Raw genomic sequence first — 13,749 nt, forward strand, 5'->3', positions numbered from 1 at the left:
AGAGATTCAAGAGTTAACCAATTAAGAAACCTTAGAATACATTGTAAAAAGGGGAATTAAAATATGACATGGTAATTAATTTAATATTACAGACAAAAAAAAAAGTCTCGCATGTGTTTCTTTTTATTTCATTTTATGATAGCAAAGATGACTTACATTTATACATGTCGTAAATCCTTTAAATTTCTAAAAATAAGACATTTATTTATGACATAGAGTTTTACATGTCAAAAAATCAGTGTGCGTCATAGTTCGTACGTCATTGAAGGCACATTTCTAGTAGTGTCTTTAGCTTTGTTGTTCATTACATTCGTCCACGCTTCCAAGTTTTTTTGTACGCATATTCAATATGGTCAAGATCAAACCTAATCTTGACACTATTTAGTTATACATCTTTAAAATCAACTCCTCAACTTAGGACATCCACATTGCAAGTTGAAGATGGTTAGTAGGATTAAACAAACGTTTAAACGTTCAATATATAGAAGAAATTATTGATTATTATGATTGAATAAATTAGTGATTATTATGATTGAAGAGATGTTTAATGTGTTGGTGGTAAAAGTAAAGTTGTGTAGATATTAGATGATATGACAATCCACATAAGTCTAGAGTTCAATGGATTGTTGATGCAAGAGAATCGTATTACATCAAACTCACATCAACAGTAAGGACTCTAATGTTTTCATCTTTCAGATTAATTAAGGCAAGAGAACGAAATTACATCAGCAACAAATCATCAATGTTTTTGAGCAAACAAATGGCACATAGCAGAAGATAATCATAAACTCACATGCATCTTAAACAGATAAATAACTATTTGGAGATCCTTGTAGTAGATGGTCAATCACTTTCCCCAAATTAACAATGGATGAACCAAAAGGAAAGGTACATGCTTTTTCGGCCTTTTCCTTCAAGTCGATTGCATTCTTCCTCATCTCTTTCCCTTTGTCTCCATTCATCAACTCAATGACTAGCTTGGAAACTTCTTCTCTCTTTACATCAATGTCAAGCTCCATGCCGATCTCCCACTTGTTGCAACACGACCAGCAATTGGTTAGTTGGTCAGCAAAAAACGGCCAACAAATCATTGGGACTCCACTGGAAATACTTTCAATTGTGGAATTCCATCCACTATGCGTTAAAAACCCTCCAATTGATGGGTGGTTTAGAACTTGTTCTTGTGGGCACCAACTAGCCAACAGCCCTCTACTGCTTATCTCTTCCAAAAACTCTGGTGGAAGCACGGCAGATTTGCCATCCACAAGATCTGGACGTATTATCCATAAGAACGGACAATTGCTCTTTGCAAGTCCCCAACAGAACTCAAGAATATATTGATGTGACATCACTGTTGTGCTACCAAAATTCACATAAATAACCGATGATTTTGGTTTAGATTCTAGCCATTTCAAACAGGTGTTCTCTTCTTTCCAAAGATTTGATTTGATGAACTCTACAGATTCATCACTTTCCTTCTCTAGTAACTTAAACGGACCAACACCATAGCATGGAGGAAAGACTGAAGAAAGCGCATCCAAAAGGTCACTCTCTAGTTCATAAAAGGTGTTGAACATGATGGCAGAAGCTCTTTTTGCTCTCTCTGCTTGTAAACACAAACCTTCAAGCATGTATTCATCACCAGGGCTGGTCTTTCTAACGAATGAAGGCAAGTGTTTTAGACGCATACCAGACATGGTTGGTACACAATCAATCCTGGTATCTAAATGCTCATTTGCTAAAAAACTCGATGCTGTGGAAACAAAACATAAAGAACTTAATTACTTTCAAATAAGCAACTACAGTGTATACGTACATGAATGTATACAAATTAGTGAAATTAAGTATATATGTTACCTTCACGTGGCACCAAACCTCTCTCCAATAGATTGTGCTGCTCATGAACACACATTAGAGCACCAACACCGCTGGTCCACATGACTATCTCGGGGATATCAAGTTCTTTGGCTGCATCGAGGGTGAAGCCCATGAATAAGTCTGCAACTATGCAAGTCACCGGTGAAGATGAAGCATTCAGTTTGGTAAGAAGACTTTTAAACGGACCCAGACAAGTTTCATCCATGGACTTCCATAAGATTGGGAAAACTTGGGTTTCATCTGGGTTCTGTGGCGGCGGAAGGCCATCAGGAATGGTCTCGAAGCAGAAGGAAGGGAGGCCATGTAGGGCGTCGGAGCCCTGAGATTTGAGGAGTCGTTGATGGTTGAACTCGGTGTTAACGAAGGTAATATGAAACCCTTTTGAATGGAGGATTTTAGCTACTTTTAGCATGGGGTTTATATGGCCTTGTGCTGGGGCTGGTAAACACAAGGCATGCGGTTTCTTTTGTATGGAACCCATAAAGCCTTCTTCCTATTTTTTCTGAGTTCAAGATAGCAACTACATATATAACATCTGGCTATTTTATATGCAAACGATGAAGACGCAAATGTAAATGTGCTCGTCTGGTTATTCAAATTCTAGATGGCATCTTCAATTATTGTTTGGAATATTAATTTAAAACTAGGAGCAGGTTTGTGGTACATAATTTGTCTATTTGTTCATTGTCTTCAATTTCTACCGTACTCTAAATTATATTATAGATTAGTAAACAACAACTATACTCTTTTTGTTTGTTTCATTGAACGTCTGGATCTCATGTACACGTTACTTTCATGTTACGTATAATTTATCAGAAAATGGGACCAATAAAACTAATATAAAAATAAACCATGCACGTGTTTATGTTTTTTCTAATATGGCAATTTATCATCTTCAAAATTAAATGAGAATTACTTAAGACCAACGTTTTCAGTGTTTTCATCTAAATAACAAAGCTGATTCTTTTCGCTACTATATATGACATCGTGTTTTTGTAAGTTTAGCTAGGTTTGGCATACTCGCTACCTTATAAGCTACTTATCTTTCGAAATTTTCTAACTTTCTAAAAAGCTAGGTCAGGTAACTTTTCAACTAAGTTATAGAGCTGTTTTAAAATTCTTTCATATTTTTCCACATACCTTTATATGTCGTTTTACATTTTCTAGCTACCATATCATCTAGTTTTATTAAATGTTATTTTTTTATTAATTATCAGCAACTTTTCGGTTGTTATATCAAGCAGTACTTTTGTGGCTTATGCTCAAGAATCACATTACATCGATCCTTCATTACTATATATAGAAGAGTAGAAAAGAATGTCTTTACCGTCTTTAGAGCATCCACAATAATAACGTAATTTTGCTAAGTTTTTTCATGCTGTCTCAACAAAAGACCATGCGACATCAACAAAATAAAATTCTCAAAATACATACATAATAGGAAGGCTTTTTTATAAAGCTTATTCATAAATTAAAATTCGTGAAGATGGAAAATGTCGTTTTTATTTGTTATATGAGTGTGACAAAAGTAGTTGAAAACTCTTTAAATGTGTAAAATTACTCAAAATACAATTGTTTAAAAAAGATAGAGTAAATTACTTAAATCGTCCATATAGTTTGGTAAAAACTGCACATTTAGTCCTCAACTTTTTTTGCACTGAGATCGTCCATGTGGTTTGGCTTTGTTGCGTTTTTCGACCCTATGGTTTGATAAAAAAAAATTGCATGTTTAGTACGTAACTTTATATATGTAAGGGAAGGAAAACGCAATAAAATCAAACCATAGGGACTATCCGAGTGCAAAAAAAGGTTAAGGACTAAACATGTAATTTTTACCAAACTAAAGGGACGATTCCAATAATTTACTTTAAAAGATAAATATATAAATATATTTTTGAGGGAAATTCTAGAAGTTAATTTAAAAAACTCAATAGCTTTAATTTTATCAATCGTTACATGTAGTAACTTTTAGATTTAAAGTTTTTTGTGTAAACTAAAAGCTAGAAGCACGTAATCCGAATCAAAAACATTTTGTCTGTATCGAGCTTCTTGTTAAAGGCTAAAAGCTCCCAAAAGTTTGCTGCCAAATACACTCTAAATAACCTATTGATTACACTTTATAATAGGCGGGTATAACACCCAAATCGACTACCTTTTCCTTATGAAGACGAGATCTAAGGACATGCAAGGATTACAAGGTGATATCGGGTGATGCTTGTGGTTTACAACACATCTAATTGGATGCCGATTAATTTCCTCTTGAAAATATGCATTGGATGAGGAAGAAAAGTTATCAGACCAAGGATTCTGTAAACTTAGAAAGTGAAATAGTTGAGACTTTTATGGATATGGTATTGGCAGAGACGGAAGCTAATTATATTCATGTAAGGAGTGTAGACCAGTTTCAGAATTGAAGACCAAAACATAGAAAGTGGTAGGTAAATATACCCTTGGATTCTCTTTAGGGAATGCTAATGTTCATACTCAATCATAGTGGTAAAGAGAGGTGGTACAAGTAAAGGATAGGATAAAACATGCTCGCTTTATGGAGTTTATGGTCTAGTAGGAATGAAGAAAGAGACATGGCAAAATAATGTATAATGAGTCCAATCTTGAGGCATAGAAAAGTTAGATTTATATCTAAGTCCATAGCTTACAAGGAAATGTATAAGTGATAGGATACAAATTACTGGACCACATAACCTACAAGGTAGCTAAATCTAGAGCAAGAATACATAGGGACCTAGGGATTTTTAGGTATATTAAGGACAAAATAGTCAACTTCTAGTAAAATATGAGGATATTAAGAGGAATTAGGGTAGTTATTTCACTATTTAACATAATGTTAGTTTGTTCTTTGAGAGGTATATGAATGTAGAAGGCAATCCATGGAGGATCCTAATTGATGTTGAAGTTTCTATCCCTAGTAATAGTAGTGAGGAAGTAAAAAGAGATTTAGGGAAGATGGGAAGGTAAAATGTTGTTGGTCCAGACCAAATTCCCATTAGGGTTTGGCAATGTCTTGGAGAAGAAGGAGTTAAGTTTTTGACGAACTTATTCAACATTATCTTAAAGACTACCAAGATGTTGGAAGAGTGAAGATCAAGTACTTTGATCCCAATATATAAGACCAAAGGTGATGCTTAAAACTGTAGGCACTATAAAGGTATTCAATTCCTTAGTCATACCATGATATAATGGGAGAGAGTTCTGGAGACTAGTTTGTGTAGCATCATACTTATTAAATAAAACAAATTTAGTTTCATGCCTAGGAGGCCGACTACCGAGGCAATCCATCTCTTTAGAAAGATTATGGAGAAAAAGAGATCACTCTATGGTTTTTATCGACCTTAAAAAGGCTTATGATAGTGTCAACTGTGAGGCGATAGGGAGATCCTTAGAACTTAGAGGAGTCCTAAGAATATATATATATATATATATATATATATATATATATATATATATATATATATATATATATGCGTGTGTGTGTATGTGTGTGTATGTGTGTGTAACTATTATAGATATGTATTTCCCGTGTATGACATGTGTTCAGACCCTATTTGTGACACAAAGTCATTTCTAGTTGTAGTCAAACTCCACCAAGGTTTGACATTAAGCATGTATATTTTCACATAGATTATGGATGAGATGTATCGTGAGATCTAGGGTGAAGTGCCTTAGAGAATGCTTTTTTGCTGACGATAGTATATTGGTAGCTAAGTCTAGGAATGATTTGAATGTTGGGTTAGACTCTTGGAGGGTGACATTAGAAGAGAAAGGGTTAAGGATCAGTAATGCTAAAACTGAGTATTTATGATGCAATCTTAGTGGTGAGTCAAATGATTAAGGGGTGGATGTAAGGATATGATGTCATCTATCATATTAAAGGAGGTTTCTTAAAGTGTAGGACAACTTCAAAAGTCTTGTAAGATAAGGTCTCATTAATGTAACAAAAGTAGACATATATTTAAAGCTCTTCCCATTTGGACTTTCTTCACATGGCAAGTTTGAATTTTCCTCCTGATATTCTTTACATGAATCAATAAATTGGCAAGACATTAAAATTCCATGTTACACTTTTAGGATGAAATGTAACATGCTTAACCATCAGATAACAGATTCAATAGCTCATTAAATTCAAAAATTGCATCTGAAACTACGATCACAATATAGAGAAAATTGATTACGCAAAATAAAATACTTCTTCACAAATACCCTATCAGGATCAGTTGCAATAAGAAACACCCATTGATTCTAAACATAACTTAAACTTCTCTATTGGAAGATTTTTAGTGAACGAAGCATATATCTTCCTCAATTGCTTCTATAATCTCCATATAATCTGCCTCATTAGAGGACGAAAGCAACTGTAGATTGTAACTGGTTTTCCAAGTAATAACACAACAATTTAATGTAAACACACACTCATACAATTACGAAAATATCCATCAACACTATAGTATGGTACATATGTCATCTAAGCCATATCAATCTCAATAGTGGGATTTAAAGCGAATGATGGCTTGTAATGAAACTGCAAAAAGAGTGTTGATAGGTATTTCTTGATGTATATTGAAGAACCTTAGGACTCTCTCTCTCTCACTCTCTCTCTCTCTCTCTCTCTATATATATATATATATATATATATATATATATATATTGTAACGACCCAAAAATCCAGGGTAAAAATATCATTTGTCATTATAGTCAAACACAAATGTTCCTTCATCCAATCATTCAAAAACATTGCTTAATTAAAAAAATTATCAGAGTTAAGTCCCAAAATCACATAATGCGGAAAACACGGGTGTGAGCGCTGCGATCAGGACGGGCCCTTCCTTTCAAACCGATGATACTTGAAACCATAAAGAAAACTATGAGCACGAAGCTTACTCAGTTCCCCATAGCATACCCTACATAATCCACGTTATCACATAATCCATATCAATCATATAAGAAATGCATATAAACATATAAGGATGTCGTGGGCTCCCCCCAGGGTCTTACTCCAGGATGTCGTGGGCTCCCCCCAGGGACTTACACCTATGTTCCATGGGCTCCCCCATGGTCTTTACTTGGAATGCCATGGGCTCCGCCACATGGTCTGATATCCAACTGTCATGGGCTCCCCCATGGTCTTTACCTGGAATGCCATGGGCTCCCCCACATGGTCTGATATCCAAGTGTCATGGGCTCCTCCTATGGTCTTTACCTGGAATGCCATAGGTTCCCCACATGGTCTTATATCCAAGTGCTACGCGCTCCCCCCGGGGTCTTCCATGCAAGTATCAGAGAGGTAACTAGCATACGACATAACACAAAATCAACTAGCATACCGCATATCACATAATTTCTAGCATACCTCATAACACATAATCAACTAGTATATCGTATATCACATAATGGCTAGCATACCACATAACACATAATAGGTCGACCTTGGTGCCTTCAACCAATTGGTATGGTGAGGAGACTCACCTCGAATGTTTAAACTCCTTGCAAGAAATCCTTAGCTGCTGGACTGACAACTTCTCGAGCTGTCAATACCAAAATATCGGCCAATTAGTAATTGGGTTCCAAACCATAATAGGTCGGCCTTGGTGCCTTCGACCATTTTACCTCTGGCCCAACAAGATTCATAACTCAGGCCCAACCCAAAAAACGAAACAAGCCCTAAACTCCAAAATCCATAAAAGTCCACTAATGGCCCACGAATGGCATAATTTTCCAAATTAGGCCCTACTCCTCAAATGGGCCTTCCTTTTAAGCCCAAACACATTCTTAGCCCTAGTCCAGTCATAATGGCCCAATAGTCTTCTTTTTGCTAATGGGTCCGAAATCCATGTCCAAATCTACTAATGGGCCACTTGGCCCAATAAGGCCCAACCAAAACAACCAATGCCCAAAACATATAAAGTGGGCCACTAACCAAAAATATGACAAGCCCCAAAATTGAATAAGGCCTAAAGGGATTACAAGCCCAAGCGAAGCCCAAAATCCAATTGGAGTGCCTACGCCCTACGTAACCCTCCTATACGTTCAACGTACTATCCCTTCAAGCAGTACGCGCTGCATATGCAAATTTACGCACGACGTACAAGCAGGATTTGCACATTTGACCATTAAGTGCTTAATACCTGGGATTTCAGCATCCAACTTTAGATATGAGTCCATTAAGATGTCTTATGGCATAAAGTTGGTAACTTTATGCCTTTGCATGCTCCATATGCTCCCAACAACCCATTACAACCCATTAAGACCTTTCCAAGGGTCTTAACTCATCCATGAGGTCAAAACACCCATCAAGACTACATTTTTATGGTACTAATGAACCAAGAGACCCCAAATCTACTCTTCCTAAGCTCTAGAGTTGCTCAAACTTGCAAGAGATGATTGATGATCACAAAAGGGGACAATATAGCAAACCCTAACTCAATCTAATGAATAAGATGGAAAAATTAAAATTTTATACCTCCAAAAGTTCCTCAAGGTGAACTAGATGCAGGATCTTGAAGCCTAATGCCACCCCAAGCTTGCTTACTAACTTCTTCTTCTTGAATAAGCTCAAAAATGGCCACCAACACACTTCTATGCTCCAAAATCACACTCTCAAAGGAAAGCTAAGGTAAAGAGGCGAAATAAGGCTTTAGAGGCTGATTAGGGTTTAGTCCCAATGACTTAAGGGTGTTTAAATAGGTGTCAAGTCTGAATGTTAGGGTTTTCAGTCTGACCCTCGTACGCCCAATGTACCTTCTCGTACGCCCTGTGTACGAGGCCGCGCACCCCAATCCAATCCTCTCATATAGGCTACCCGATCCGAGCTACGCCCTCCGTACCACATTGGTACTCCCTATGTACTAGTGTTTTTCCCAAAACCCTAATTCTTCTGAAGACCCTAGCTCACTCGATACAACTCTGATTCCAATCCATATATCCATAAAAGTTATCAAGACACTCAACACTATTATCGGTTCTTGGTTACCATAAAATATCCCAAACTAAAATCCACTTCCCATAATGACCTGAGCTAGTAAATCATCGAAATACCCTTTGATATAAGAACTCAAACTGAATACCCGAGAAATATAAGGTACATTATTCAACTCTAACTGGGTTTGAGACGCAACCCCTCAGGTATCCGTAACTTGATAGCACTTACTCCTTTGATCACCAATTCAAAATGGGAACAATTCGAAATAGGATGTTACAACTCTCCCTCACTTGAATTAGATTTCATCCTCGAAATCCGTCCTTACCTTCCCCAGCACATCCAACAATCTGGTTAATATCTCCACATTCCGGAAAAACTACAGCCTTCCCAAGGCAACTTGATACCAACCCTAAAAGGACTTACCAACCTGAATAGGAACGAACCTTAAACCCTCTTGCATAAAACCACCTCTGTCCTTTCGAAACTCGAAACTTTAAATTGATCTAGCTTCCCGACAACTACACACATTGATCCATCATCAAACTTATTCCACAAGAAACTAGCCTAAAGAAAATACTTTCCACCTATAACACCTTGAGGCTTCCAAAGGAACAAAGTTACTAATCAAATGCGGCTGTAGAACGCTCAACTAGACAGGAGGCTCAAATAATCCTTCGAGTAGGAGACTCACCCTTGCAACGGTTAGATTCAGATGAGAGCTATGCAACAGGGTCTAATCAGCCACTCCGAGATTATTTAATCCAACTGCAGACAACTTAGTGTATACCCCAAATACAAGAAAGTCCACGCACGACTCCCAAGTCACTGAACCCACTTCGACTCTTCTTGTTATCACTTGCTGCTTGTCAGAAGCAGCTGAGACCTCTCTGATTCTACCTTATCTGTCAACTAATTGAAACACTGGACACCTAATCGATTGTTGGGCTACAAACACATACACAGTAGTCCCACGCGACCAACAAAAAGAAAATCAACTAGCAGGACTTGCTCAAAACACCATGTCGTCAAGACTTTTGCTAACAGAATAAACGCTACATGACCCACTGCAGTCTCATCTCATACCTAGTCTCCAACAACCCATCTTTGCTCACTTCAAATTGATGTGGCTCTTTCACATATAAAACCAACCCAAGACACATCAAAATAACTCGAACTACCATCAACCAAGCCCATCCATTACCCTTGAACCTTGCAATTGACTCCCTTGGCATATAGATACCTCAATCTTATCTAACTAAAGCGAACATCCTGCACTGAACACACGCGAACTCCGATTCGGGATCTTAACTAGAACTAAATCAATACTCCCCTCCTACCCTAGAGATCTACAAATCTACATTTACATAATGCACCACATCTTCCTGACATCCCTTACTTGACTGATAAATAACTACCCTTAAGCCGATCCCTGAGACTACCAGTCTCACACCCGCTCCAACCACCAGATTCCCAAGAGGTCAATATCAAGTGTATCTAGCCTAAACCCTACTGTGTCACATACTGATTATCCACATGATGCTACAACTCAATATCCAAACCTTTGACCCCACGATCTCTACTAGTTCTATCCCACTTTCCCATAATCGTCTGGGCTCGCCCATAGACTCCGAAGATCCTCATTCCCAAAAAAGAGAATAATTTCTCGACATCCGTGGTCGGCGTTCCCAAAGCACGAGCTGATCCCCCTTCCATGCTTGTGACCATCACATAAATAGTCTACATCGAACAGATGAATGCTAAAATCCTATCGCAACCTAAAACTACTTTACTCTCACCATGCTTACCACCCATGGCCTCACCGAACTCGAAATATCACAACATCGCACCTCTCGAGTCGAATCATTTATCCTATCAGGTGTTTGGATCACACCTACGGATTCCAAATGCTTACTAAGGATGATCAAGGCGATACTGACCGGCGATTGGGAGTTTCCTGAACTCCCACCAACACAACCTAGGACTAAACAGCCACTTGTTTCTCCCCCACTTGGGTTCAACAATTCTCATCCACCTCTTACACCTTATGGACCTCTGATCCATTTGCATCAATATGCATGACCCGTCCATATACTGCACCAAACAACACAAGTGCCATATTGCTAGCCAACCCAGTGATTACTCAACAATGGATATCCTGAAGAATACTCTTGTAATCATAACAAATCAGATGATCCTAATAACTTCCTAAGCCACCCTTTTACCAAATAAATTTGAAGGAGAATATAAATTTATCATCATCTTACCGCTGTCTAGGGACTGGAAAATGTTATGGGCTACCCCACAGTCTCACAACACTATCAACTCAAAAAAACTGTGCAAAACCTTACCGCCAATCCATCAGATCGGACACGCCTAAAGTCGAGCACCCACTCACAATGTCACCTGCTGACACAAATCAATCCTGCTATACTTGTAGCAACCCCTACTCTTGGAGCGATAACTCCATCGTACGGTTTCCTACATGTACCGTACTGAATCCAGCCTTGCTAGCCTCTCAAACTCTGTTCAGAAGTCTTGAGTCTCTTCCAGAGAGCCTCCACTAAATGCACCTGACCTGCACCTCTCTTCCCAAGGTACCCCAAAACCATCTACCGCACGAGCTCTAGAAATCGTATCATTCAAGGTCTCGCACCTTGACACACTCACCAGCTCAATCGTCCACGGCTGAACTGCAGTAGCTGAAGCAACCACTGCCCTAAACCGAGCTACAAACTACTCCCAAGACATAGTCTACAATCCCGAAAGCATAATAGATTGCACTATCAATCCATGTCGCCCAATATAAGAGATCCAAGGGAACCGAACCTTAGCTCCTAAGGGGTAGGCACTAGTATGATAAATACTTTCCATCCCCATAGTCCAACGCGAACCCAAATCCCTAAACATCCCTTCCATTAACTAGCTCATCACAGTAGCTGGGATCAAACCCTGGTCCTTCCCCATGCATGCTCATCCACATCCTGTAAGGCAGCTATTCCCACGGTCCAAGGATAACCACAAATTTTCCTCCTAGTAAGCTTCTTACATTCTCCAAGGCTCTCACCGATTCGAGTATGGATCTTGTGCTTTTAGTAGTATGGGCCCAATACTACCTTCCACACATATCCATACTTTACTTAGCAATCCTCCTGAATCCTCTAAGTCTCTTACTTCACCGATGCACCAAATGTCTGCTAAACAGCAACATGATATTCACCGAAGCACCTCCTAGGCTCCCCCTAGGTTCCCAACCTCACCGAATTACCCCTCAAACTTACTGGAGCATATCCTAGGCTTTCGTAGGTTCCTAACCTCACCCTGACATTAGTTGCTGAAGAACTCCACATGATGCCAGCCATCCACCTCCTGAATATCTTCATATTCACTTAGTAGCTGACTCCCATCATTCAAGAGTTCCACAAACCACAAAGCAAGCAGCATTCGTGCAGTAACTCTCTATAGCACCTGGTTCCTGGCATGTATTTCATTCAAGTGTTTTTCGCACTTTTGACTAAGACTCGGCGAGTTGATGGACAACTCGTCGAGTAACAACTTGGACCCGGGGGTTAAGTGGTGGACTCGTCGAGTCGGCGGCATGACTCGACGAGTAGACTCTGGCAGGACAAAACCCTAATCCAAGGATTTGCACCCTATTTAAACGTCTTATTCAGCCTCCCTCGTCCCTTATGGTCTCAAAACCCCCTCACATCAAACCCTAATCATCCTTAGTGAAGATCTAAGGCCTTTTTAGTGATTCTTGGTGGTTTGTGGTGGCAAGAAGGAAGGAGAAGATTGAGGAACCAAGAGGTTGGCCATAGGAGTCAAACTTGTGCATGATCTCTAGTTCTTGGAAGGTATAAAGTCGACACCTTGCTCCTTCTTGTATTACATCCCTTTTTGGGGAGGTTTAGGGCTTTTATAAGCTATTCTTGGTGACCAACCATGACTGCAAACATTATGGGAGTTAAGCTTTCAGATCCAGGCTCCTTAAAGGGTTAGAGAGCAGAAAGGGACTGCCTTTGCACCCATGGAAAGCCTCATGCAACTCAAGAGCTTCTTTTAGGGTCTTTTTAGCTGATAATCCCATGCATGCATGTAAAGTTCGTAACTTTACGTGCTAGGTCGATCTTAGGAGCCAAGAAAACAATTATCAGTGTCTTGGACATCAGACATCGAGAAATGAGACTTGGACAACCCCAACTTGGCAAGTTGTTCTTGGGACTCGGTGAGTCCAAGGCTTGACTTCCCTTTTTACGTTAGGGTTCAAAGGAACCCAGTGAGTGTTAGAATGGCCTTAGAAGGGTCCGGGGGAGTGACCCAATGCATTGGACTTAGCCATAGACCTGGAGTTCATAGGACTCAACGAGTGCATGAGCAGACTTGGTGAGTCCAAGGCAATCTCCCAACTGTTGAAGATGAACTCGACGATTTGTTCATACAACTCGGCGAGTCAAGGACATGACTTGTTTGTACGACGAGGATGAACTCGACGAGTTGTTCATACAACTCGGCGAGTCAGATGAAGGTTCATTCGAGGTTGTTTCAGAAGGAGAATTCGTCGAGTCATTGCTAAACTCGACGAGTAGAAGTGTGAGGAAGGACTGATGAAGGGTACGGACTCGACGATTTGGAGACCCAAATCAGCGAGTCAGCTCAACTGGAAGTTGACTTTGACTTTGACTTGGCAGGGGTAAAATAGTCATTTTACCCTAAAAACAGTTATCAGTTTCTGACTAAGTGTTTTATGCGAATTATAGCCGGAGGATCACCGGAGCAGCAGTCAGACGTTTGTCGACCAACTTTTCAGCAGTCAACCTTACGAGGTGAGTTACCTTCCAGTAGGGGTGGGTCTAAGGCACCAATGTCGGCCCACCAGTAGGTGATTATGGTTGAGATGGTTATATTTGTGATAATTTTCTGGTTTCTATATCTATGCT

At 39.3% G+C, this 13,749-nt stretch overlaps 1 protein-coding gene across 1 annotated transcript; it reads right to left on the reverse strand.

Moving 5' to 3' along the window:
* Positions 1–668: 668 nt before the first annotated feature.
* LOC111901922 (7-deoxyloganetin glucosyltransferase) lies at positions 669–2,535 on the reverse strand. Its single transcript, XM_023897779.3, has 2 exons — positions 1,858–2,535; positions 669–1,753 (listed from the first exon to the last, which is right to left on the reverse strand). Exons 1-2 carry the CDS (start codon positions 2,357–2,359, stop codon positions 801–803), a joined length of 1,455 nt encoding a protein of 484 aa, XP_023753547.1. The 5' UTR covers positions 2,360–2,535; the 3' UTR covers positions 669–800.
* Between the last annotated feature and the right edge of the window lie 11,214 nt (positions 2,536–13,749).

The sequence above is a fragment of the Lactuca sativa genome, chromosome 6 (assembly GCF_002870075.4).
Source record: "Lactuca sativa cultivar Salinas chromosome 6, Lsat_Salinas_v11, whole genome shotgun sequence".
In the NCBI taxonomy this organism is placed as follows: Eukaryota; Viridiplantae; Streptophyta; class Magnoliopsida; order Asterales; family Asteraceae; genus Lactuca; species Lactuca sativa.

Excerpts from the sequence above, each read along its gene's own strand:
- LOC111901922 (XM_023897779.3), bottom strand. The coding sequence starts at position 2,359 with ATGGGTTCCATACAAAAGAAACCGCATGCCTTGTGTTTACCAGCCCCA. Across the intron at positions 1,754-1,857 it reads AGGTTTGGTGCCACGTGAAG|CATCGAGTTTTTTAGCAAAT; the intron begins GTAACATATATA and ends TTGTTTCCACAG.